Source organism: Neovison vison, chromosome 3 (genome assembly GCF_020171115.1).
Source record: "Neovison vison isolate M4711 chromosome 3, ASM_NN_V1, whole genome shotgun sequence".
Lineage (NCBI taxonomy): Eukaryota > Metazoa > Chordata > Mammalia > Carnivora > Mustelidae > Neogale > Neogale vison.
This window is the reverse complement of record NC_058093.1, coordinates 164,099,829-164,127,646: the sequence shown is the minus strand read 5'-3', so window position 1 is coordinate 164,127,646 and position 27,818 is coordinate 164,099,829. Positions and strand designations below refer to the sequence as shown.

Genomic DNA, 27,818 nt, shown 5'->3' with positions numbered 1-27,818 from the left:
GATAAATCTGTTTTTGTAAGGAAAACTGATTGCATGCACCCAGATTTTAAAAGCTACTTATGAGCACTAAAGTCTGCCTTCTATTCTCTGCACAGGCATGTTTTATGACAATAATTGAAGAGTTAATTTTTCTTCTCCTTGATCTTGGAAGAGTATTATATTTCAGATGCTCAGCATCTCTTTTTGGTAGTACTGATCTATTATTCTTACTGATTTTCATGTTTTTGATGTTTAATTTCTCCCTACTTCCCACTGATACTACAGTATTTATGTTTTACATTTCTTGGTAATTGTGATGGATTTAAGGTGTTTTCTAATAGATTTCTAATAGATCTTTTAACCTCAACTAATAACGTTTGTAATTAGGAAGTAGAAACTTGCAGCATGTCTCAAGATTGGAGTAAGTTAGGGAAAGATCAGTATAATATTATGGGTGTTGTGGAAAAAAGGCACACCTACTTGTCTTTCATTTCTTGAACGTGAACTCTGCCCTTTCTTCATTAACGAAATCAAAGGCCATCTGGGCATCATTGGAGCTTACACTAATGAGGGTGTGGCAGCTTCTCAGAGATGGGTACTTTGTGTCATCTATATCTCAACCACAAAGAGTACTTTAAACAAGATTTTGACTGACATGATCTATAAATGGTACGCAAAATTCTAAGCTACAATAGAGTGTCTCATTTTACCACGTGAGCCTTTCAGCATCTTCCTCCTAAGGACATTCATCACGTTTTGCTTAAAATGGGTAGGGGTGGTCAGGTATCGTCAAAACTGAACTGGGACTCAGAAGCCTTAAGTGTGAGTCACAGCTTCCCCTCAAAGGGGCTGGGTAACTTTGGTCAAAGCACCCAACCTTTCAGGGCTTCATTGTGCCCCGTGTCAGGAAACACGGTTAGACATGATGTCATGAAGCTTCTGGTAATGCAGAAACTCTGTGATTTTTTAATGACCTCTACTGAAGAGTCAGGGAGTAGAAGTTCATTTCTGACTCCCAAATATTATTTTTGTAACTTTAGTCAAAGAATCTAAAGATTTAAGTCATGCTATGGATTGTATAAGTTTTGCTAGGAAAGAATCACTTAAGACAGAACAATTATTAGCGGTGAGAGACCTGTATTTTATCAAGTTGATACCATTAAAAAAAAAAAGGCCAAGTACCTTTTATCAGATAGGAATGTTTGTGCACATATGGTGGTCATTCCTGCTACATATGAGATGTAAACATTTCAACTAAGTCCTATCCTTCCTGAAAAGTAAAGAAGGTAGGTGATTAAAGCATATAAATGTTACCTCACTCTAAATTGAAAACAGACATCAGAGTTTAAAACGTATTTAGAACAAAGCGAGACACTAATCAATTTAGCTCTCACATAAAACAAGATGATTCTGCCATGTAGAACAGAAATTTGTGTTTTATTTCATTGTCAGGCAAATCTCTCAGAGTATGGACTTATGGGAACACCACCACCAACAACAAAAACACATGTTATCTGATTTTGTTCTTGTGCTAATCAGAATACCTTAGGTAACACTAAATGACTGTTTTACTACTGCTTGTCACAGAAACATTGATGTCCCAATTGGGCCAGTGCTGTATCCTTTCCATGTTTCTTTTATATTGTCTGTTACTTTGCAATATCTTTCCTCACTTACCAGCTTTCCTACTTCTTTCAACACAAAATGCCAAAGGTCACATGAAAGCAAATCCCACTTCTATTATTTTTGTTGTTGTCAATATAAGTGGTTAAGGAATTATAATATATATTTTAATCCAAGTAGGAAAATTTATATTTTTGGTATAGAGATTGGTAGACTTCATGTTGGACTAAAAAAAAAAAAAAAGTGAAATCCCAAGAGATATCTAGCATTATTACTGTAACATAATTTTACTATGGTCTTCTCAAGAGTATCTACCTGTGGAGTTGTAGGATAAAAATCCTGCACTAATGATACTTCATGGCTCTTGAGATTCTGTGATGTTTCCCCTTTTTCAAAGATACTTCTCTTTTTAAGAGGACTTCTCAGTCCTGAGTACACAGTCTTCAGACTCTGCGTTAGTCCCTAAGGATCCAGGCAGGAGTTCCTTACAAAGTAATAAAACTATTGTTTGAGCTGCTGGGATATTTTCTTCCTTTTCCAAGTGGGAGCACTACTGGAATATTTCATGCACAGGGGGCACCTCTGATGAGAGGGTTTGTGGAAGGAGTGACTGCAGTGAAACCTTCAGATATTACCTGCATGAGAAGTATTTGCCTTTCCTTTCTACAGGCAAAATTACATGGCTTACAAACTAAAATGTTACTACTTGATATACCCTCAATTATAAACAAAAGTGGTATAATTAGGCTTGTACTTGGCATCTCTAGCATACCTCTATGAGGATACCAATGGCTTTACTCAATTATTTTTACAAGTATTATTCAGGAGAGAACTGCTTATTAATAAGATAGTCCTACGTGTGCAAGTGACTTCAAAAACTGACATCAAAAAGGAAGACACGAAAATGAAAAATAGACTTGTTCAGTAGCTACTTCACTCGGTATGTAAAAGAGTAATGTGTAGTCTAATATTGCAGTAAGCACACAAAATGACTTAGATTCCAATATCTTGTATAAAATCATCATATTCTCCCTAGGAGAAAGTACTGACAAAGAAAAATGGGCCCAGAAAAACTTCATCAATATACCAAAATAGGCTATAGAACATTATCTATCATTTTATTCTCCCTAGAATTGATACATCATTACAGACTAGAACTCCCCCACAAAGGACAGTACCCCTTTCCCATAACATTTATCAATGAAAAATGTTTAAATAATGAGTGGGTTTCATTTCTAATTTATCTTTCTCACCAAATCACTTTACCAAATTTCCTTCCTATATGCAAATAGACCACTTTAATGTGGCTAGTGAGCTCCAAGGTTTAAAACTGAGACAACCCTGGAGTTGGATCTTGGGGATTTGTTCTGCCACTGAATTCCCATTTTACTGTCTTACATGAACAAAGCACTTTACAGTGCACAAAGTCATTTCACACACATAACAGAAGTCCTCAAGGATAAAGAGAAGCATTTCGTTTTACAAATAAATAAACTTTCAGGGCATGAATGATTCATAAATGTACCATAAGTGGTACAGTTATAATTTGAACCCAATACTACATGTCCAAAACTTTATCCACTGTTCCAGCATTGACTCCTTCCCTTCACTGGGCCCATGCTCTATCCTATCCATGCTTCTTTATTAGTGTCTATAATATGCCAATATCTTTTTACACTTCTCTGCTTTCCTCCTTCTTTGGATGTGGAAGCCCTTTCTGGGCAGATACTCCATCTTGGTCTTCATCATATCTTGGAACGTAAGTAGCACAAGCACGTAGTTTTAACTTCTGAGGAACTTTTTTTTTTTTTTTTTTAAATTTATTTATTTATTTGACAGAGAGAGATCACAAGTAGACAGAGAGGCAGGCAGAGAGAGAGAAAGAGGGAAGCAGGCTCCCTGCCGAGCAGAGAGCTTGATGTGGGACTCGATCCCAGGACCCTGAGATCATGACCTGAGCCGAAGGCAGCGGCCTAACCCACTGAGCCACCCAGGCGTCCCCTGAGGAACTTTTATATTGCCAGAAAAAGTCCTATTCATGTTTCTTCAGCTAATACAATTTATGTTAAGTACATACCATAGGAAAAGGTATGATGGGAAGGAAAAAAAGAAGGACATCCTTCCAAAGGAAAGGAAAAATGAAAGGAAAGGAACAAGGAAGATGGGAAACCCTCTCATCAAACTATGCCACAGAGAGCATAGCACACCCAGGACACCAAAACTATCTCTGGGTCATTTCTGTTCCCTCAACTACCATGTGCCTCTAACTCCCTTTCTCGTGTACTCCACCATTATGACAACTGGTTCACCCTCTCCATTCTGTGTGATGTCTTTTCACCATGCTCTCAGGCCAAACCACACCATAGCACAATGTGTGGCCTACATAGCCTCCAAAAAGGTGACTTTTATAGGCAAGGAATTTCTACAATTATCCAGGAACCCATAACTATTCTGCATAGTTTAATTGAGGTTCATGTAGTTAGGCTGCTACATGCAATTTAGAAAGATGATGTCATATCATGCTTCTTCCAAAACACCTATTCACAGGTATTTCCTGGGAAGTGAGGGGCCTCCTGGCAGAGTTCATGATTTTGTAGGGCTAGAGAATAAAATCCACAGTTTGTTCAGTAACACCTGCCCATAAAGGGACAGGATTTGGAAAGTGTGACTATTAGGTCCCTCATCTATAGCGCCAGCTCAGTAGAAAACAGAAATACCAGAAGTGCACCACCCCACCATCACAATATAAGTTCTCCTAGATAAGAACCCTAGGATCTAACACTGCAACTTCCCTGGACTAAAACAAAATAAAAAATAAAAAATAAAAAAAATTTAAAAAAAAACCAACCAATTCAGGGACATTTACACTTCTACTTACAGATTCATAGGGCAACCATAGATCATTGATACTCTTCAATTGAGCTGGCTTCTGTAGAGAGGACAAGAGCAAACTGCCTTTATCCCTTTAAACTGAGGACTAATTGGGTTGATGTGGCTAATTTCAAGTCTTTAAAAATGAATGGCTATTGTACTTTGTATGATAAGGTGTACTGTGAACATACCTCTAAAGCACAGAAGGAAAATTTCTTTCACTCTTCTTTCTCTTTATAATTACCCAGAGTAGTTACTGTGCCTACCACTTTCACACTTTTTATTCTTTTTAGATCAGAACCTGAATCAGGGAGAGGCTAGGAGATTTATGCAAGATCACACAGCTGGTAAACAAAGTTAAGACTCAGGCTCAATTCTTCTGCATCCGATGTGTCCAAACCACATTGCTTTTTATGAAGCTAAATTATAATTTAGGGCTACATATCCATTTTGAGATGTAAATTATTTGACTTAGACACAGACTTAAGAAACTTGATGCCAGCTTAATTGTTGCTATACCAATAATCTTCTTTGGGATACCGATATCCCTGACATACATGGTCACTTCAGAGGCTACAAGTATACAGATAGTTTTAAATGAATTGTTTACTAGATCTTCAGTTCCCATACATATATATTCTTTCCTTAAGTCAATCTTATGAGCATGCACCTGAACTTGAAGAATCAAGCTAGTTCTGTCCCAAATCTCCCTTTGAAAGAAAATCACACTCTCATACATGGAAAATATTATTATGTTACACTGCAATGGATTATAAAAGTATCTGGGGCACTGAACCAAGGGATAATTCAAAGTATCTATGTAAGTATTAAGAAAGAATTGACTCTAAAACTCAAAAAGTATCCTCTTGGAAGTCATATGATTTTCAATTATTTATTTTCAACAATATTAAGAGAGGACCCTTGGGGCACCTGGGTGGCTTGGTGGGTTAAGCCTCTGCCTTCAGCTCAGGTCATGATCTCAGGGTCCTGGGATCAAGCCCCAGGTCGGGCTCTCTGCTTGATGGGGAGCCTGCTTCCCCCTCTCTCTCTGCCTGCCTCTCTGCCTATTTGTGATCTCTCTCTCTCTGTGCCAAATAAATAAATATTTTTTTTTTAAAAAAGGACCTAGTAGAATTGTCAGCATATAGGTCATTTTAAAAATCATTTTTTTTAATTTTTTTATTATTTTTTAAAAGAATTTTATTTATTTATTTATTTGATAGAGAGAGATCACAAGTAGGCAGAGAGGCAGGCAGAGAGAGAGAGAGAGAGGAGGAAGCAGGCTCCCTGCTGAGCAGAGAGCCCGATGCGGGACTCGATCCCAGGACCCTGAGATCATGACCTGAGCCGAAGGCAGCAGCTTAACCCACTGAGCCACACAGGTGCCCTAAAAAATCATTTTTAATGATCGATGAAATATTATTAAACACTCTCAAAAATGCAAAATACTATAAAAATGTTTCTCTTAGTGGCAATGTTAGTGTTTAAAATTATCTGCAGGATCACTTATAAGAAAATGAAATCCAAAGATTTATTTTGGAAATATAAAGAGGATACAAGTAAAATGTCGTTCTCTTAAATTTCACACCTGTATTCTATTTATTAAAGTATTTTTAAATACTATATGCCCCTGGCAGATTCATTATTAGCAATAAATTCCAAATAGTCACTCAGGAAAAATAGAATACCTATTTTTTCCTACTTTCAATCAGAGTAAGACTTTCATTTACAACATACATTTCCAGATATACTTCCCCTAACTGCACAACTTAAAGCACAGTAAGTCTCCATAATCATTGATATTAAATGTTCATCTAAGTCTGTACATGTAGTGGAACTAATTTTATGAAGACCAAGGAATTGGATAGGAGGCAGGGGAAGAACCATACTAAGTTACAAATATTATTTTGTCTTCCTTTTTTTAAATCCCCACTTTTTCTGAAAGGTCTATATCTCACCCAACTATTTACAAAGTAAATACAGATTATAAACAAAGCCAAGTTCTAGATTTCAAACCAAGTTTATAATTTCATTTTTCTTAAACAGTTTTGTGACAAATATCAAGTCTAGGAATACTTTAACCATCCCATAGGGTCATCACATCGCCCTGTAGAAAGCAGTCTCCTCTAGCTATTTTATTACAATGACAATGTATTTTCAAGGAGTGGAGTTGGATTCACTGCTACCCAACTGGTTTTCTAATCTATCATCTATCCATTGGTACAAAACCATAATTTAGTCATATTGACACTAAAAGTCCTATGGTACAAATGTGTGATATACAGTTTTAGTCATTCCTTCAGATGCTGCTAATCAAATATTTATTTTCTCATATGCATTTATCAGACTTATAATTAGATTAATGCTTTACAGAAAAGATAAAAAGTTGAAAAGAAAGCTCAGAAATTATCATTTAAGGTATGGGGAAGTCTAAGAAATCATTTAAATTTAGAGAAAGAAAATTCTCCACAAGGCAGAAGTGTGTCTGAGTGGACATGGAAGGCAGCTCACTCATTCTAAGGCAGCTCCACGTTCAATGCTTAATCAAGAGCAGGTATGGTGAGTGATAACATGCATATCATGAACCAAAAGAAAAGGATATCAATAGCCACTGTAAAACAATTTCTTTCAAAGAATTATGTGGATTATTTCATACATCTATGTACCTGTGTTTATTTTTTCCTTTATGTCTTCTACATCTTCTAATCATGCCACACTCAATTTTTGCAAGGCTTAATACCTTTATCATTTTTATAATGATTGTTTATTCATTTTTACAACAAATGTTTACTACATGCCTAGACACTGGGCATTCTGATAGGGGAGAGAGTAAGAACATGATCCCCAAGGCACCTGGGGTGGCTTAGTCGTTAAGCGTCTGCCTTCAGCTCAGGTCATGATCCCAGGTTCCTGGAATCGAGCCCCGCATCGGGCTCTCTGCTAAGCAGGAAGCCTGCCTCTCCCCATCCCACTCGCCCTGCTTGTGTTCCCTCTCTCACTATGTTTCTCTCTGTCAAATAAAAAATTAAAAATCTTAAAAAAAAAAAATGATCCCCAAAGTCCCAACCTTCTTGGAACATGTATCGTAATGGACAGGTACAGATAATAGAGAAGTAAATGGAAAGCTTTTCAGAATAACATCAGACACTGAAAAATGCTAGGAAGACTCCTACAGAGGAAGATATAACAATGATGGATTTGATAACCATTAGTCATGAATGCTGATAGAGCTTGGAGACTGGGGATTCAGAGATGTCTCACTGAGAAGGGGACTGAGCCAATGCTTTGAAAATTAGAAATTTGAGATTTCCTGGCAGTGACTCATTAATCTGAGACAAGGGAGCACTTGGTCCTGAAGGAACAGAGAAGGGACAGAGATAAGGGTTAGAGTGAGAGATAGGCAGAGCCAAATCAGATAGAGCCTCTTTGCTATGAAGGAAGTCTAAATTCCATTCTAAGGGCTCTGGGAAGATGCCTTGAGAGTTTTAAGCAAGGGGGTGACTTACTCCAATGTGTGCTTTAAAAAGACTGCCTTGGCTATTGTATCATTTTTTATCTGGCCCTTGCAAAAGATCCGTGATGTAGCCCCCTAAGACAGATAGATGGATAGATAGATAGATGATCCGATTTAAATAAGGACTTTGTATTGGTAATTTTTTCAATATTAAGAGAATTGGGTAACTAGTTAGGAGAGAACCTTAATGAGAAAAGATTTGGTACTCCTAAAGAACATATATAAAAGCTATACATTATACTCCACAATAAATATGTTTGTACAATAGTTTTCAATGGAGGTGCAATTCATTAGCTAAAAATAAAAAGCTCCAATGTAAGTAAGACAGATTTACCAACCTTCCTTTAAAAGCCAACACAAATGCAATGACAAAATTGTCTACGTAGAAAATCAGCAAGAATTGACAAAACAACTCCTGGAAGTAATAGGCAATCACAACAAAGTTGCAGGATACAAGATAAATATATAAAAGCGAAATGCTTTTCAATATACCAGCAATGAACAAGTGGAATTTGAAATTTAAAACACAGTATCATTTAAATATCTCAAAATTAAAATTTTAGGTATAAATCTAACAAAATACGTACAAGGAGTACATGAGAAAAATCTACCAAATACTGATAAAAGAAATGAAATAATTAGAGGGATAGTTCATGTGTGAGAAAGAGAGAAGAGAGTGCAGGAGAGGGAGAAAATAGAGATTAGTAGGAAGCTAAAGATGAGGAACAAGAACCTCTTAACTGTGGGCTCATGTACCGAGCTCACCAACCTTCTGGCTTCCATCAAGGCAGTGCTTTCAGTTAAGTTAACCTCCCACTGTCACACAGTGCCTGGCAGTCTCATGTCAGAGTTTAGTCTTAGCACTAGCTAGTCAGTTCTCTTTTATCCTAATATCCCAAAGCCATGAATGGAAGACACCTGTTAGAGTGATACATAAGACAACTTTTACAATGTATAATGTCCTTATGTATTCACTGATAGGGAACTTTACCACAGTAATCATTGAGTTCAAAGTCAAATTACCAAATGGCATATTATAACTCCTTTTTTGTTAAAAAAAAATATTACAGCTTGTGTATGTATATGTTTTGGGAAGGAAAAGGAAAAAAGCTTGAAAATTTTCTCCAAATATTAACAGTGATAATCTCCAAGTAGTAGGATTTAGTGTGATTTTTACTTTTCCTTATCCCTTCCAAAATCATCTAATTTTCTAACAACAACAACAACAACAAAATACCTAAGCCCCAACAGGCATTATGTACGATGAAATAAAACATCCTTTGCAATCAAATAAAACAATCTTCTATTAAATATTGAACTTTGGGACCCCTAAATGGCTCAGTCAGTTAAGTGTCTGCCTTCAGCTCAGGTCATGATCCCAAGGTCCTGGGATCAAGTCCCATATCAGTTTCCTTGTTCAGCAGGGAGTTTCTTTCTCCCTCTGCCTACCCTGTTTGTTCCCCGCCCCTCCAATCAAGAAAAATGAAAAAAAAAAAAAAAGTCTTAAAAAATAAATACTATATAGTTTTTTTCCCAGGTCTAGATATTTTGCTAATGTCTAGTAAAAGTACATGAGAGGGAGAAAGTGAATTAAAAGGAAACACTATGCCCCACTGCCAAAGTTCTAATCTGTATTTTTCCCCCTTTTGGACGCAGGTGCCATTCCAAATCCCCACCAGATCCCCACTCCCTCTTACATGCCCCTCACACCTGCAGATCTACTCTGTATCCTCCTCCCCTTTCTCAGTCTTTCTCTAGTCTCTTCCTGATTTCAGTCTGCTCCCTGACTCACTGGAGTTCACAGTAGTACCTTATCACCTCTCTGAATCTCCAGTCTGCTTGGTAACAATCCCCAACTAAAGGACAGCCCTCACATCCCTTCTCTTCCTGCTCCCAGGCTGCCAGGTTCTATTAGAAAAGGCACAAAACAGATGGGTTCTTGCTTCCTCACCTCAATTAGTCTTCAAACTCTTCTAATAGTTGGACTAATAGTTGGTTTCCTCTGTTTGCAACTTTTTGTGCTCAAGTGTTCCCTAACTCAAGAATGCTAGTGGGTCCACTGCTCCTGATTTAAAGCATTAGTTGGCTTCCCTTCACTTTCCCTCATGCCTCCCCATTCTTGCTCACTCCACCTCCGCAAAACGGTGGTACAATATTCTTCCACTTATCCTCAAAATGATTTTCTCTCTTTATTCTTCTGTTTCAAAGAAGAAATAGTCAACCTTATTACCCATTCTTTTTTACTCAAAGTTTTGGTCCAGCCATTCCTATTCTAATCACAATTGTAACTGCTCCTTGATGTCTTCCTCCTACTCTCTCTCCCTTTCTCCTTTTCCTCTTACCACTTTTTCTCCACAAACTCCCTTTCCTTTACCTTTAAATTGTATATTTGGTAATAATTTCCCAACATAAAAAAAAAATGTCGATCTAATTAACTCCTCAAACTGTATCTTACCTCCCACATTTCTTTTATCTCCTAACTTGAAAATGTAATCAATGATTGCTATTTCCATTTTTTCAATAACTCATCCCTTGACTCCTATAATTTGGCTTAGGCCAATAGCAAAAGTTAGCAATGACTGCTTGCTTTAAGAACCCATGACCTTCTCAGTTCCTATTCACCTTGACCTTGTTATGCACACAGATCATTAAATATTCTCTTTGTCTAACTCCTTATCACTGCACTCCACTTACTCTGCTTCCTTTCTTGCTACTTTTCCACCTACTTATCCAATGTCTTTTCTGAAGTCAGCGTCCTCACCAACCCACCACAACCACCACAATCAGTGCCATTTCTTAGCATTCTGACCCTGACAGAATGTGCTGGGTGCCCACAACTCTGGTCCCTTGATTTCTCTATTCCCTTAGTCTCTCAGAGCCCTCTGCTTTTAGACTTCGTCCTTCCGTACACTGCACAAATATCAGCATCTCCCATAAGATTCCTTTCCCTGACTACTTCACTTACTTTAAACTATTTCATGTAATATCCTCATAGTCTTTAACTTTAAATAGCACTCACATTTGGATAAATTCTATTTCTTCAGCGTTGATATCTATCCCAAATTTTAGAATCACACTAAAAATGAATAAAGCAAACATCAGTCATCTTCTCCCTGCAGTGACACTCTCAGGCTGGATTTTCTGTTTCTATGACTAGGACCTCAGTTTTCCCTGAAAGCCAAGTTTACACCACCAGAACCATCTGACCCTTCCTCCCCTGGCACCCCATGGTCCATAAGACCTATCAGTCCTTTGGGAATGTCTCTGTCCTCTCCTCTTTCCAGTGTTACTTAGCAAAGTTAGAGCAATTGGTGTTCTATGTCCTGCCTAAGCAATTGCTAATTCCTAAGTGTCTTGGCTTCAAGTACTTTTCCTTTAAAATCTATCTTTTGTTGTCAATGCCATGTTTTACACACAGGGCTCTGGGCACACCTAGTTTCTTATCCAATAAAGTCCAAACTCCTTAATCTGGCATGTAAAACACTTCATCATTTGTCTCCTAATTCACATTCCAAACCTTGCAAAGCTTGTTTCCCATGTCTCCTTAAAGCTTGTTCCCCTGTCTCCTTAAAGCTTGTTTCCCATGTCTCCTAATGCTTCCTCTACCTTCCAGCCAATACTATTAGTTATCATTTCTGGAACAACTTTTACACTTATGCTCATGTTTTACTCTGGCTGAACTTTCTTTTTCATCAATTCCTCTTATCAAAGCAGCTTCATCCTGCAGAACCATTTTAATCTCTACTGTCCTACAAGGCCTTTCCAAAATTCACTGTGGTCACTTGAGTTGTCTGTTATACCTTCCACTGAGCCCATAGATGCCTCTGTTGAAGGAAGTATCCTAACCTGCCTTGCTACCTTTGGAGGGCAAAAAAGTCCATTATTTATTTTGTTTTAGCCATGTTTATTCCACATTATGAACAAAATATATATTTAAGAAATGAATTCCTAAAAGAACATTGTTAATGATTTTATGACACTGTTTCTTTAATTATGCAAATTTTTGCTAATGTTGTACCTTTTTAACAGGTGGTGCTGGAAGTAAACAGCGAATTTATCGTTGAGGTAATGTATAATAAAACTATTTTCTCAATCTAAAATTTAAAGAAAAATGGATTTTTGTAATACATCATACATCAAATATCAGAATATTTGAAATCCTAATCATCTAGATAAAAGGTAAGAGAAAGAACCTCTGCCAAACTGAAATAGCAGTAGTAAAACCCATACTCCTAAATCCCCATGTTTTCAGGCATAGTTTGTGACAGCTCAATGTCATAGTAACTACTACTTTTCAAACTGTATTAATAGTTTATCCATACATTTCCCAGCTTAAAGCATAACAATAGAAGCACAATAACATGTCAGAATGGGAAGAGAAATTTCAGACAGTTACAGCATCAAGAAAGACAACCGATGATCAATCAATGAGAGAAAGATATAAAAGTAAAAAGAAACTTGTAATCATGACAGAGAATCTGATGCCAGTCAGAGTGGGGTTCAGGAAATAAAGCTACCATCCTCCATCTCTGGGAGGGCTTTATTTTATTACAGTTTCATTATGATAGCCTCAAACCATTGAAGAAAACAAAATTACTTTCCTAATCTTTGTTGACAAAATAGGGAATATGTAGTACATTTCAGGAAGTCGTATCAAAATGGGAGGAAAATGTACATGCTTTGGTTCCTGAAAGGATAAGCTCCATTCACAGGGAACATTTCCTTCCCACAAAGTACTAATTAAGTGAAGCTGTAGCTTAAACAAACCTACAATCATCTGTGTCTCAAATAAGTACATTAGGAGTTACTTAAAAATTTATATATATATATATATAATATATGCATACATTTATACATGTATACAAATGCTTGTGCATGTTGTAACACTTCTAAACTCTTGAATACTATAAAATTCTTAGACATCCTGGGTGCCTGGGTGGCTCAGTGGGTTAAACCTCTGCCTTCGGCTCAGGTCATGATCTCAGGGTCCTGGGATCAAGCCCTGCATCGGGATCTCTGCTTGGTGGGGAGCCTGCTTCCCCCTCTCTCTCTGCCTGCTTCTTTGCCTACTTGTGATCTCACTCTGTCAAATAAATAAGTAAATAAATCTTTAAAAAAAAAATTCTTAGACATCCTCCAACAAAAGCACCATAAGACTACAAAGGAAGAAACACAGAGCAAGCAGAGATTCAAATGGACAACATTGAGAAAACATGAAGTTGTCCATGGGATTATTACAAGTACCACCAAGTCAGTTAAAATATTCTTCTAATCCTACAATACTATATTTGGGTGCTTAGCCAGAGTGGTGTCCTTATCAACAGAAAAGAAAAATCCCTTCCCTCTTTTAGATGAACAGACTCACCAGCACAACTTTGCTTCTGCAGAGGATGTACTCAGTGGAACACTAGTAGTCTTTGATACTCTGGAGACCAGAAAGCCTGGTCAGAGTTCAATGAAGGGTGAGATAAGCGAGGTCTCCACATGCCGAGGACCGATCGAGAAAAGACAGACCATAACATATTATCCAATATAAGACATTGTGAGCACCACACTTAGCTGATGAAATTTGTTTCACTAGAATCCTATAGTTATAAGTGAGATGATTCCAAAAGAAGTAGGTAGGCAAGTGACTGGGCTGTACCTATCTCGAGTCATGAATTAGTAAACACCTTCTTTGTTCCTCAAATTCAATACAACTGCTTCTTCTGGGTATACCTTATAGTGTTGAATAAATGTCTTTCCTAAATGAAACTGTACTAACACCGTACAAAATGTGAACCATTTTTGCATAAGGTGAAAGAATTAGACATTGAAAATGGCACTACAAAATGGCAGACGGTCAGAAGACAAAAGCGGGAGTGGATCAAGTTTGCGGCCGCCTGTCGAGAAGGAGAGGACAACTCCAAGAGGAATCCGATTGCCAGAGTAAGTGATGAAATAAACAGGAGCACGCTGTGCTGATAACAGATGATTCTGCAGGGCAGGAAAGCCCTCAGACGTTTCAGAGATTTGCAGCCTTCACTACTCCATAGTGATTTAGGAAGCTGGGCGACTTCTAGTCATCTGCTCATGAGGCTGAGCCACTGTTTCGAATATCACCTGTGGGGAGCTGATACAGAGCAGAGAGTCTTCGAGTAATCCTGGGAGAGGCTTGGATCTCCAGCACAACTGGGCTTTATCTGTTCATTTGTGTTCTGCTTATCTGTCTTATGCACCTGTTATAGGAAATGAATGCATGTAGTAATAATCTTCTATCTCTCCCTAAATCAAAGGTTTATAGTATTAATTAATTCTCTCCAAGAAAGTGTCAGAAGTTCCCACTAGATTCTTATACCCCGAAATTAGGAGAGACTTTAAAAGTATTCTAAGTAACAGTAATTAAAAAGGAAGGAGAGTTAAGGGAAGAAGTATAGTAAATTGATCCATGAAGAACGGGATCCACAGGGGTGCCTGGAAGGCTCAGTGGGTTAAGCCTCTGCCTTGGGCTCAGGTCATGATCTCAGGGTCCTGGGTTCGAACTCCACGTTGGGCTCTCTGCTCAGCGGGAAGCCTGCTTCCCCTCCCCCCTCTGCCTGCCTCTCTGCCTACTTGTGATCTCTCTCTGTCAAATAAATAAATAAAATCTTTAAAAAAAAATGGGATCCACATTAACAGTATCACTAGCTCTTTCTGGGCATCTTGGTCTTGCCCCACTAGTGAAGTCAGTAGAGCGATCAAACAGAAAGCTTTAGGGTTATACATTGTTTAAATGTATACATAAAGTTTTTCATAAATGTAGCAAGCATCAGCAGTGATGTGACAAATACGGCTCAAGAAGAGATTATATATTCTCTCTGGGAAGTTTTCAGAATTGGGAAAATTTTTGGAAAGCTTTAAATTATTGTTTCCTTTGAACTCACAGTTACAGTTTTATGTTACTTCACTCACTCTCACTGCATGGCATATTCTTTTCTCTTTATTGCATTTGGAGGATTTCCTGGATTTTCATCTATATAAATAAGATCTCTGCATTAGAGTGGAGCTAATCCAAGTTGTATCTCCAGTTGTCTTTATTTAGTTGTGGATATTTGGGGCACAAATCTTAGTATTTTACTGAATGTTCTCATCTTTAATATATAGGCGAGATTTCTAAATTTAAGCTATCTTTGTTTAAATTTATGAGCGATAGATGTAAAACTATTAAAACTAAACCTACTTGGCAGAATATTTGCCATAAAATCTATTTGGCAGGTGAATGAATGATATGGTAGGTTTCATTTCAAAAACTTATTTCTAAACACTGTGTTTCTCTTCTGGTTTTCTTATTTATACTTTTGATTAAATCTCCAACCAAAGCCTAGTCAAGGTACATATCAGTATGACACAAGCTTTTAACAAATACTAAAGATGGCATTTCTTCTGTCAAACTCTTTACATGTAGAGAAATCAGAGAACTGAACAATGTATTGTTAATAATAACACATCTAGCATCAAGCATATATGTGCCTAATGCCAGGCATTGGCGTGGGGTATATATGTGTTACCTCATACAATTCCCACAACAAACAGAAGGTGGTATTATCCCATTATATGCTGATACTTGGCAAAGTGAAGTGAACTTTCCAAGGTCACATGTAAATCATGGTACCCGGTTTCAACTCACAGCCCATCTGCCTACAAAGCTATTCTTTTCTTATTCTATTATACTCTACAGTTCATGATCGGCTTTCAATAAGATCACAGACCTGTCCATTTTCTTTATAGATTCGATCAGACTGTGAGGCAAACCAAAAGATTACATACCGCATCTCTGGGGTAGGAATTGATCGACCACCTTACGGAGTGTTCACCATTAATCCTCGGACTGGGGAAATTAACATCACATCGGTGGTGGACAGAGAGATAACTCCACTTTTTTTGGTAAGTCACAGCAGTGTGTTTAATTTATGCATTTTATTTTCCTTCCCCTTTTAAAATACAGTAAAGCTGAAACCAAATAAACGGATCGAAGAGATGAAAAGAGTGTGAAAATGTATGTTTGTAGTTCCAGAGTGTCTGTCTGGTGTGTTGTATTGGTATGCCATCAAATGTCTTAACAATGTTTAAGTGCTCCCTTCAGCAGCACATATACTAAAATTGGAATGATATGGAGTAGATTAGCATGGCCCTTGCGCAAGGATGACATGCAAATTTGTGAAGCATACCTTATTTTTGGGACCACGTGGATGGAACTAGAGGGTATTATGCTTAGCGAAATAAGTCAATCAGAGAAAGATAATCACATGATCTTCCTGATATGAGGAAGTTGAGAGGCAACGTGGGGGTTTTAGGGGTAAGAAAGGAATAAATGAAAGAAGATGGGATCGGGAGGGAGACAAACCATAAGAGACTCTTCTCCTCTCTAATGCCCCTTGTCCTCCATGCTATTTGTTATGCTCCACAAATAAGTGAAACCATATGATTCTGAAAAACAATCTGAGGAGTTTGAAGTGGCAGGGGGGTGGGAGGTTGGGGTACCAGGTGGTGGGTATTATAGAGGGCACGGCTTGCATGGAGCACTGGGTGTGGTGAAAAAATAACGAATAATGTTTTTCTGAAAATAAATAAATTGGAAAAAAAAACATAAGAGACTCTTAATCTCACAAAACAAACTGAGGGCTGCTGGGGGTGTGGGGGAGAAGGGAGGGAAAGGGTAGTGGGGTTATGGACATTGGGGAAGGTATGTACTATGGTGAGTGCTGTGAAGTGTACAGACCTGTACCCCTGGGGCTAATAATACAGTATATGTTAATAAAAAAGAATAAAAATCATTTGTAAATAGATGCTAAGTGAGCTCTATGTTTAGAAATAAACAATTGATAAAAAAATACAGTTAAATTAAAAAAAATTTTTTAAAAATGTTTAAATTAACAAACTATAATACAGTCTGAATTCACAAAGCAAACTGTTTCTTTGCATATTTCCTGAAATATTTTTTTGAACATGTTACTTAATTTCCTTTGATGGAAAAACAGTTTTTTCCCCCCCGAACTCTCCACAGATCTATTGCCGGGCTCTGAATTCACGGGGTGAAGATTTAGAAAGACCTCTTGAGCTTAGGGTCAAGGTTATGGACATAAATGATAACCCTCCAGTTTTTACACAGAATGTGTACACAGCCAGCATTGAAGAAAACAGTGACGCAAGTAAGTAGTTACACTCCTTCTCTGCATTATATCACACTGATTTCTCTTGGCCAAAAGCTGTAGGAAATTGACATACAGGTAATATAAAGATCAGAAAAGTCAAACTTGTATTTTGAACAAACACCAAAAATTCTAACTTAAAACTGACCTAGAAAAAAAAATCGTATCTAAAATGCAAAATATCCTCCCATTTCTGGAGGATTCTTACACATGTGATATAGCACGAGCTTTAGTGCCTTCCTTAAAGATTATTACAGGCTCATGATTAACTTATTCTAAATGAGTTAACTGAAGAAGAAACCACAGATATGGAAAGGGGCTCTGTGCTGGTCTATTCCTCAAATTCTGGGCACAGAATTCGAATTTGCATTCAAAGCACACCAGAGAGTGATGAAGGATGTATCTCCAACGGTACACATCAGGTTGGTCCCAGAGGGTAATCACTGGCTCTTCACAGTCTACACAGCAAGCCACATTACATTTTCTTATTTTTTTCACTTTTTTCCATCCTGCTTAATCCAGCTCTAGCTCTACTACTCTTTTCTCCCTCTTTCTACCAATTCTCCTGCACGTCTTTTCTTTCTATGCCTGTCTTATATTGCTATTTTCCTCTGTTTTCCCCTCTTTCCTTCTGCCTCTTTCTTTCCCCAATCTTCTAATATTCCTTTTCCTTTCATACTCTATGTCTGCCTGTGCCCCTCTAAATTAGATTTGGAAAAGAGAATTGAAAAGAGAAATTTCAGAAAAAAGGCAGATAGAAAGCAAACTAGAGGGACGCCTGGGTGGCTCAGTTGGTTAAGCAGCTGCCTTCAGCTCAGGTCATGATCCCAGCGTCTTGGGATTGAGTCCCATATCGGGCTCCTTTCTCGGCGGGGAGCCTGCTTCTCCCTCTGCCTGCCATTCTGTCTGCCTGTGTTCGCTCTCTCCCTCTCTCTTTCTGATAAATAAATAAAATCTTTTTAAAAAATTTAAATTTAAATTTAAAAAAAAGAAAGCAAGCTAGAGATACTGATGGAGGGTCAAAGAAAGAAGGATGGAGAAGTCTAGAGGAAAAGAGACAAGAGGGAAGAAATGCTGGAGGAGAGAAGGAAGAGGTAAAAAGGCAGGAGTCACGGGGGTGTCTGTAGAACTCCTTCTTCAGAGACCCTAAAAACAGTGATGTGGAAAATAAGAAACACAAAATGTTTTATAACATAGGATGAGAAGACATACAGTAGTAAAATAAAGGTTTCGCCCAAGAAAGGCCAAACAGAGAGAGGGTTCAAAGCCCATCATCATTTCCTCACTAATATACCCCAGCACAACCTGAGGAAGGGAGAGAAGGTGAAACCCACATCTAAACCTACACCCAAGTCCACGTTTGCGTCCACTGGGGTGCTGGTTAGCAGTCTTGTTAACGCTCCCTCATGCAAGGAGAGTGAACCACAAGGCCAAGGCATATTTTCATAAGCTATAATTCTGTGAAAACTGGCTTTTTCTATTGAAAGGGTCCCTGGTTCTCTGCGTTATGGTTTTTCACATTGCAGCTGGGCTAGGAAGGAGAAAAACATCAGGGACCAGCTAGTTCTGGAAAAATCTGTCCTGTGGGCTGATGTTCTTCAGGACAACCTAAGATGCATGTTCTTTGTCCCTATGAATAATTAAGAACTTTCTAATCCTGTGGACAAAGTTTCTTTTCAACAGTTACATGTCTTTAATGAATCAGTAAAGTGCATCCACCACGGCAACCAAAATAATTTTCTACTTTCTGGATGAATGAAAATAAAGAATATAGGTGCTCAATAAATAACCTTAAAATTGAATTTAATTAACAATGAATTCTGGAACACTGAAAAGAAATATAATACACATACACACACACAAAATACATCATAAAGAAAACTTTAAAAAAATGAAGTTAATTAAGCTATAATCTTTACTATTTAAGCATTTTAAAATAATGTCATATGACCACAGCAAAAACAAAATGATAAAATCACTTTTCAGATTTATGATAAAGGTTATGGAACTTTTCATACATTAATGATTAGTTTGCTGCTAATTTACATTTGATCACTCAAAGAGTACAAGTAGTTTATAACCTATAAAGTATTGTATAGAAGCAAGCCACCATTATTTCTGCAATCAGAGTGTAACTGGAAGTTATGATACTACATTCTCATGGGAACTAAAACAAAAGAAAATTCAGGGTAAGGCCAACCACTCTTTCCTCCTATGCCTGATGATTTGCTCAATTGATTCTAACAGAGCCCCAAACATTCTCCACCTCCATCTTCATTTCTAGACACACTGGTGGTAAAGTTAAGTGCCACAGATGCAGATGAAGACAATCATCTGAATTCTAAAATAGCCTATAAGATCATCTCTCAGGAGCCAGCAGGTGCACCAATGTTCATCCTGAACAGGTACACTGGAGAAGTCTGCACGATGTCCAGTTTCCTTGACAGAGAGGTAAAGCCTTCTATGAATGAATAATAAGAAATAAGGAGTTCCATTTTCAAAATACAAAGATAAAGTGATCTCTTTATGCCCTTCCTGCAATGTCAAGGAGGGAAGGAACAACAATCCAACCATGACTTTCCAACAAAAATTGTAAGAAGAAGAGATTATATTAAAGTCTTACATAAAATTATAAAGGGAAATTGGAAGAACAACATCAGAATGTGTTGGTTTTCATTCAAAAGTAGATTTAAGTCTTATAATTCTTTTTCATCTTAAGCAACACAGTATGTATAACCTCCTCGTGAGGGGCTCAGATCGAGACGGAGCGGCAGATGGACTGTCTTCTGAGTGCGACTGTAGAATCAAGGTTTTAGATGTCAACGATAATTTCCCCACCTTGGAGAAAACTTCTGTAAGTTGTTACTCTTATAACCCTTTTTTCCTAAGTGTCAATAATTGATTTGTTTCCCCGCTAGTTTGTGAGCCTGGTTCTATTGTATGTAGGGATGGACTCAGCCTTGCTATGGAACCTTGGAACTCCTTACATATAATAACAGATCTCATATAATTAATAATACTGTATTAACTTTGTATGGTGACAGTAGGTAACTAGACCTACTATGGTGATCATTTCACTGTATATTTCACACTTCACAATGTATATAAATGTTGAAATACTACATGGTACATCAAACTAAAATGATAGTGTATTTCAATCCAATTTCATTAAACATAAATAGCATACATTTCTAGTGTGTGTTTACCTCTGAGTCACTATTCTGTGCAACTTCCATCTATGAAAGCAGCAGAGTGTCTCCTCCATACTCTCTAGTTATAGAAATGTGGAATTTTATTAATTAAATCTGGGAATCATGTAACATTATTGATCTGTCTTTATGGGCCTGATAATTTGCTGAATAAATTCTACAAGAGTCCCAAACATTCTCAACTTTCATCTTCATCTTTAGGCATAAAGAAGCATAAAACTGAAAATAGCAAGGCAAATGTGGCTCACCAGTACTTTGGTTTGAAAAAAAAAAAAAAAAAGTTTTATTGGACCACAACTTGACTCATTCCTTTTTATGTTATCTGTGGGTGCTTTGATCCTACAGCAGCAGAGATAACTAGTTGCAACATGAACTCTCTGGCTCACAAAGCCTAAAATACAACTCTCTGACCCTTCATAGTAAAAGGAAGGAGTAACTTAAGGAAAATTTAAAAATAAGCAAGAAAAATGAAAAAAAAAAAAAGAAAAAGGGAACAAAGTGCCAGTTTGACTTTGACTGCACATACAGCACAAAAAAATATCAGTTTTATTATCTTATAATCATTTTATTCTTATATTTCTGATTAGAATGTATGGCATTTAATAATGGTTCAAATATTATTTATGGAATTTATTGTTAGTATCTTAAATGACAGTTAATGTATTAATCAGTATCTTTCCTCTCAAAACTTTATTGATTATAAAATTGATCTATGTCATTTCAGTATTCAGCAAGTATTGAAGAGAATTGTCTAAATTCAGAACTGATACGATTACAAGCAATTGATCTTGATGAAGAAGGCACCGATAATTGGTTGGCAAAATTTTTAATTCTCTCCGGAAATGATGGGAATTGGTTTGATATTCAAACAGACCCACAAACCAATGAGGGCATTTTGAAAGTTGTCAAGGTAGAGTATGGTATCTGCAATATTTCTAAGGTATTAAAATACTCTTACAGACAGAATCTGCCTCCAAAAAATACTCTATAACCTTGAATACTACTTATGCGGACCAGCGCTGTAAGTTAGCTCACCATGCCAGACTGAGACTTACAGCCCAGCAACATGCTCTTTATTACCCAAATCAGTAAGAAATAAGGAAGGTGTTTTGTTTTCATAGTGCTCAATATCTAGTTGAAAAGACAAGGCATGCATTCTCAAATTAGGTAATGAGTTAAAAACAAAGAAGTAGATGTATAGATGTAATATTACATCTGGGTAATTATGTTAAACATAATTAATGGCCAAATGGTAAAATATAAAATAATTACTAAGAGGTGAGATCTTTCTGAGCTGGATTTGTCTGAGAAGGTTTCATGCAGAGATCACAGCTTAACCAAGACCTTACAACTGAGCTTGCTAATGTGAGAAATGAGCAAACTCACTGAGGTGAGGAAAGGTAAAGCATGTTCAGGGTACCATGAGCAATTCTTTGAGGATGCAGCAGAGTGTTCATGGAAGGAAACAGAGATACAAGAACAAAGATGTTGAGTTAGAGTCGGTCTCATTTGACTTTCTCTTTTTTTTTTCTTTTTTTAAGATTTTATATATTTATTTGACAGATAGAGATCACAAGTAGGCAGAGAGGTAGGCAGAGAGAGAGGGGGAAGCAGGCTCCCTGCTGAGCAGAGAGCCCGATGTGGGGCTTGATCCCAGGACCCTGGGATCATGACCTGAGCCGAAGGCAGAGGTTTAACCCACTGAGCCACCCAGGCACCCCTTGACTTTCTCTTATAAATTAATTTTTCTTAAACGACTTTATGATTTTTACATTATGGACAGCAATAAAATCTAAAAATACAAATTAGAAAAACTAAAACTGCAAACCAGTAAGATTAAAATGAACGTTAATGTAATAAGGGAAATTAATTTTTTTACAAATAAGGGAAATTGATTTTTTCTCAAACAAAATTACTACTAACAACATAAACAGAACTTAGAGTTATGAAAATATATACTAATACAAAAATGCACACCTTTAATTTGGTACACAGTGTGAACTGTAATTATTCTAGTCTGTTACTACTTTTCTTTATCCCAGTTACTGTTATCAGAAAGCCATGTGGCCTTCATCTAATGGAAACACATCGTTTCTATATAGAGTCTTTCTCTGTTCTTTTTGCAATTGTTTGGAGCAATTAAAGTATTACCACTTCACCACAAAACACAATCACCAGCACTGAAATAATGCACTCTATTAATTTATAAGGTGGTCACCAAAATTATGGGAAATATCTATGTATACCTTCTAAGACTGTCATTCAAATGAGCACACACAATTTCAAAATTCCTGAGGAGAGCACAAGGACTCTAAGAACTAGCCAGAGCCTTCCTGTTTGAGAAATATTGCTTTAGGCCATAGGTTGGCAAACCTTAGCCCACAGGCCAAATATGACCTGCCATAATTTTGCTCATAATATTTTATTGAAACATAGCCATATTCACTATTTTCTATGGCCATTTCTACCCTCCAATGGCTGAATTGAATGTTTAAAACTAAAACTGTATATGGCTTCCAAAACCCAAAATATTTACTATCTGCTCTTACCCAAAAAATTTTACTAATCCCTACTTCTAGATCAAGAGAACTTGGGGATATTAAAAAAAAAAAAAAAAAAGCAGTCACGTTATGAGCTCAACTCCAGAAAGCTTAAAGTTAAGAAAATAGTATGTTAATCAAGTCCTGAGGTGCTAAGAATCTGATCTAAGGCAATAGTGGTAAAAATGGAAATGTGGGAACAAGACTAACAACCATTGCCGAGCTAACATAGATAAGGAAGAGAGAGAAGTCACCGACCATCCCACCAAATTCTGAATATTTAGTCAAGTTTGTTTCCAGAGATCAGGATTTGTTCAACCTTGCATCTCAGTTAAAAACCAAGATCTAGACATGTCATATAATTTTTACCCATCTTCTTGCCGTCTTAATCATTGACTTTGATTGTTATCTTATAGCAGGCAACTGTTCTTTGCTTTTAGTCTGCCTCTGAACCTACTAAAAAACATAGTTAACAACTTTTTATATAAACAACTCGATCTAAATATTCCATTCTTAGCACCTGGCCCAGTGGCCAGAAGACAGTAGAAACTCACTAAAAGTTGGAGGGTGATGTAGTTCTCATCCAAATGGGAGACAACAGGCTTGATTTCATATTTCATAATTTTTTTAAATTATAAAAATGAGAAAGAAAACATATTTATAATGCAGGCAATGCACTATAACTTAAACTATATGTTTTCTGTGAGAACTAAAAGGTATTTTTTTTTAAACATACTTAGTTCATCACGAAGGAGAACTAGGAGAAATTCAATTTCATAAAAAAGTGGTCAAGGTAGTGTTAGATTTTATGCAGACACAGTGTCTCTCTTTCTTCCCTGGATGATAACTTCTCAAGTCTATTAAAGAAAGCAGGAAGAATATGCCTAAGAATATCAAAATAACATGGAAAGGCTAATTAAAATGAAATGTAAAACCTTAGTATGTATATCAGGACCCAGCCTGAAGAGGAGACTATCTCTTTAGAGAACATATGTGCAATTTCCCAAGTTTGGCACATGCAATGAGATCTCTAATGTTGTCCTGCATTCTCTCCATCTTCTCTCAAGGTGCCATTTAACCTTGTGGAAACTGGCCCCATAGTCACGGGCTTTTACTGAGCTTTCCATAACCCTTTTCTTAGTCTAAGGATATTACAAATGATTCAATTCAACTCAAATGTATTGAGAACTGTGAGGTGCTAGAGATAATAAAGTTGAATGAAACAAGGTCTTTGTTCTCAAGAAACTTGTAGCATAACAAGAAAATCTTTGAGAAAGTAAAAAACAAAAAAACAAACAAAACCTGTCAATAATAATGCCCTTTAGGTATTTATCAATAAATATGTATGGAAATAATAACAATATAAATGTGTGTGTGCGAATACATACATTCATTTCACCATTGAAAAGAAAAGCAAAATATCATCTAATTGGAATTCTAACAAAGAAATATTGGTTCTCTGTCTTACCAGGCAGTCACGGAATACCAGCTAGTAAGTTATATGACTTTATAGAGATTTTATGCATGTTATCTAATCATCCCAACTCTGGGAAGAAAATATTCTGATTCCTTGTTTTATAGAAAGTGAAACAAAACCAAAGAGGAACACTAAGTTGTCTTAAGTTCACCCAGGTGGCAAATGGCAAAGACAGGATCCAAGCAGAGCTTTCGTTTCCCCAAGTCATATTTAATGTGCCTCAAGGTAGCATCTCGGGCCAGGAAAACAAGCAAGAAGCAAGAGCTCGTGCCTTGAGACATTTCCCTCTGTTCAACCCTATAAGCCTCTTCCAACTGTGTGTGCCTGCTACTCTCTTCCAGACCCATTGGCACCAGAAAATGTCAATTCCTGAAAAGCAGAACATACATACCCACACACACCATTTTCTCAGTCCCCTGCCATAGAAACACTGCCTGTTTTGTAGACAGACTACTAACCTCCTCCCTTTTCCCACCTTAATTCTAAAATGAACCAGCATCCCCCTGAGAAATCGCAGGGTTCTATTAACTTAGATCCGAAGCAAAAACAAGCAAACAAAATTGCACATGAGATTCTAACAGCTTAGCTTCGATGTTAAAATTTAACGTAGCAAAAACTCACCAGAAGCCAAATCGATATTTGGAAGGGTCACCTTTATCCTGAGCGCTTCCTGAGCCTCTTGTAGAATTTCTTAACACTTGCTCCACGCTTTCTGACACAGATCTGCGTATCCTTTGTGAGTATTCTTCAGTCCCCCTGAAACTGCAGAAACCTAGTTATTCCAGTCACTCCATTCTAATTCCAAAACCAGACCCATGGTTGTGTTTATTCTTCTTCGCACAATCCGGACTTCTGCATACAAGTGCAAAACTCTTGACAGAAGGTCCCACTTGCAGAGGATATGAAAGGCTCTGTGCCTTTCCTCTGCTTTTTATCTTCCCTATTGGAGGGAAGATCAGCTCCCAACCAATTCACAATATTCTGTGAATGTCTATAATTGACACAATGTTATATACATATTAATATACTTTCCACCATATCTATTCAAAAGAGAGAGAACTATTCTGACAAGCAAAAAGCACATACATGTGTACACGCAAAGGACCGCCAAGAGATTCCTCTACCAGAAGAGAGGATCTCAGATCTCTCATTTGTTTAAAGACAGCATGGAATTCTAGAAAATAAAAACTGAGATATAAAAGAGGGGTTTCTTCCCATCGAAAATCTATTTTTGACCGCAGCGTTCATAACTGGCTCTGTGTGAGGCATTGTGTGGACCAGGGAGAGAACAGATGTTCCAAAGAATCAAAATCCCAAACCTGAAGTGTGTGAGCTGAAATCGAAGGAAATCATGTGGGCAGGCCCCATGTTAGGGCACAACTGAATTCCTATAAATACTTCTATCTTATTAGCTCTTGTGAAGAATTAACTAAATTTTACTAAAAAAATATTTATGATGTCATAGAATTTCCTTGAGAAACAGAGGTTTACTTCAGGGTCTTGCTTGTTGGCAGTGGTCTTTTGACTTCTGTTGTCGGTAAACGTGATGCAAGGTTGCTTACATTAGCTTCCAGGACACTTCTAAACAGACTTTGTCCAGGACTCCCTTTTCACAACTGCTTTCTCACTCATTATATAAGAGGGAACTCTCTTCCAACCGAAAATCCATTTTTTAGTATACAATTCACAGTCAGCTCTGTGCTGAATTGTTGGTGGTGACTTTTCATGTCACCACATCAATGATTCTGGATCAAAAGATTCCATTCACCTTTTATCCAAAGAACCCATTTCAAAGGTAGCATTTCTCTGGGAAAGGTACTTACCTATTTGAATGTGCCCTGTGAAGAAACCTTCTTGTCTCCCAGACCCAGCACAATGAAATTATAGTTTAGGGCTGCATTTAATAATCATGAATTTTCCTTTAGAAGTTGTTTGCATCATTTTTTTTCAAATTACATGTTCATTTACATCATATATATTGGCTCCTTTATTCTGCTGAATTCAAGAGATTCTCAGATGTGGATTCTACAAAGAAAACCTGGGTCCTATTTATTCATTCACCAGTTGTAAACCTTTTTTTTATTTCATGCTAAGTTTTTTATTTTTCTCATTTGGAAAGAGATCGTTCTTGACTTCGGGGTCTTTATATAAGAAGTTTAGAACTCTGGTAGATAGTCCAACTTAAGTCACAGGCCTAAATAACCTACATACCGGATTATGTCAAGACATAAAGGGAATAACATATCCGAAATATCTGATGCAGTAATTGGTAAAGTTTTATACATTCAAAATCTGAATTACATAGCTCCTGGACTTCACTTTCATGTGCTGCTTTCTTATCACAGCTACTTACTCTAACAAAAGAGAGTCCTTTTGCCCTTTTGGAATTTTTTTGCTTTCTATGATTTCAGATGCTGGATTACGAACAAACACCTAATATTCATCTTGGTATTGGAGTGAAAAACCAAGCTGAATTTCACCACTCAGTTGCCTCTCGATTCCAAATGCACTCAACGCCTGTAAGAATTCAGGTTGTTAATGTGAGAGAAGGACCCACATTTCATCCAAATTCTAGGACCTTCAGTATACGAGAAGGAATAAGAGGGAATTCCTTATTGAATTATGTGCTTGGCACCTATACGGCTACAGATTTGGACACAGGAAACCCTGCCACAAATGTCAGGTACCACAAAAACTGCTCTCATGTCAAAGTGATAAAATGGGGTTTTGTCCAATGTTAACTCACACAGAATGTGCTAGACTGTGTGGGTTGAAGTAGTTTTTGAGTTTGGCTTTGCTTCTCTTGTTCATTTGCTTGCTTTAGAACACTTTGGTAGCACTGACATTTTCCCAAGATTTTAATAGTATTTAAGGGCAATATGGCCTCCAACTAGTTAGAAAGGTAATTGTGTCAGGAAGAAACTATGAGGTCAAAGGGCTGCCTAAGAGAGTCTAGAAGTATCTCTAATCTTTTGTGGCCAGTTGTTACCACCCTGGCCCCAGGCTGATTTATGCCGTAAACTACGAGACATAATAAAAAATGAATCACTGCTTGTTTCCTTGAAACCTGTCTCATCCAATGAAGCTGGGGCTAATCTCAAACCCCAGCTTGATTTAAGAGGAAAAAAATATATAATAAGAAAAGCTGAAATATACGTGTTTCAGAAATTTGACTGGTGTAAAGAAAGTCAGAACTGGAGAAATAGGTAGGCATTCCAGGGCACTAGTACACAGATTATACATGAATTACACTGTATTAAAAGACACTCTAGAAAATGATTCTCGTGAAATATGTAAGTATTCTCTATGTCTCTTCCTTATCTCTCTTCTCCTCCTCCTAATATTTTTGGAGTGAACGGTCTATTGATTTGTAAATTACTTTGATGTTAATAGTTTTGATTACTTGATAGACTAAAAAATTTACAGACAACAAAAATT

The 27,818-nt window shown here is 37.2% G+C and overlaps 1 protein-coding gene and 1 non-coding gene across 2 annotated transcripts in view; both read left to right on the top strand.

The window, feature by feature from the left end:
• Positions 1-7,551: 7,551 nt before the first annotated feature.
• DSG4 (desmoglein 4) overlaps positions 7,552-27,818 on the top strand; it is a 33,052-nt gene continuing 12,785 nt past the window's right edge. Inside the window, exons 1-9 of the mRNA XM_044244392.1 lie at positions 7,552-7,569; positions 12,017-12,052; positions 13,784-13,915; positions 15,734-15,889; positions 17,010-17,154; positions 19,439-19,605; positions 19,874-20,008; positions 21,088-21,273; positions 26,792-27,063. Of these exons, the coding sequence (XP_044100327.1) occupies positions 7,552-7,569; positions 12,017-12,052; positions 13,784-13,915; positions 15,734-15,889; positions 17,010-17,154; positions 19,439-19,605; positions 19,874-20,008; positions 21,088-21,273; positions 26,792-27,063 (1,247 nt within the window). The remainder of the gene's footprint in view (positions 7,570-12,016; positions 12,053-13,783; positions 13,916-15,733; positions 15,890-17,009; positions 17,155-19,438; positions 19,606-19,873; positions 20,009-21,087; positions 21,274-26,791; positions 27,064-27,818) is intronic.
• LOC122903787 lies at positions 16,076-16,182 on the top strand. The gene has a single exon (XR_006384014.1). It is a non-coding gene; the product is annotated as a U6 spliceosomal RNA (small nuclear RNA).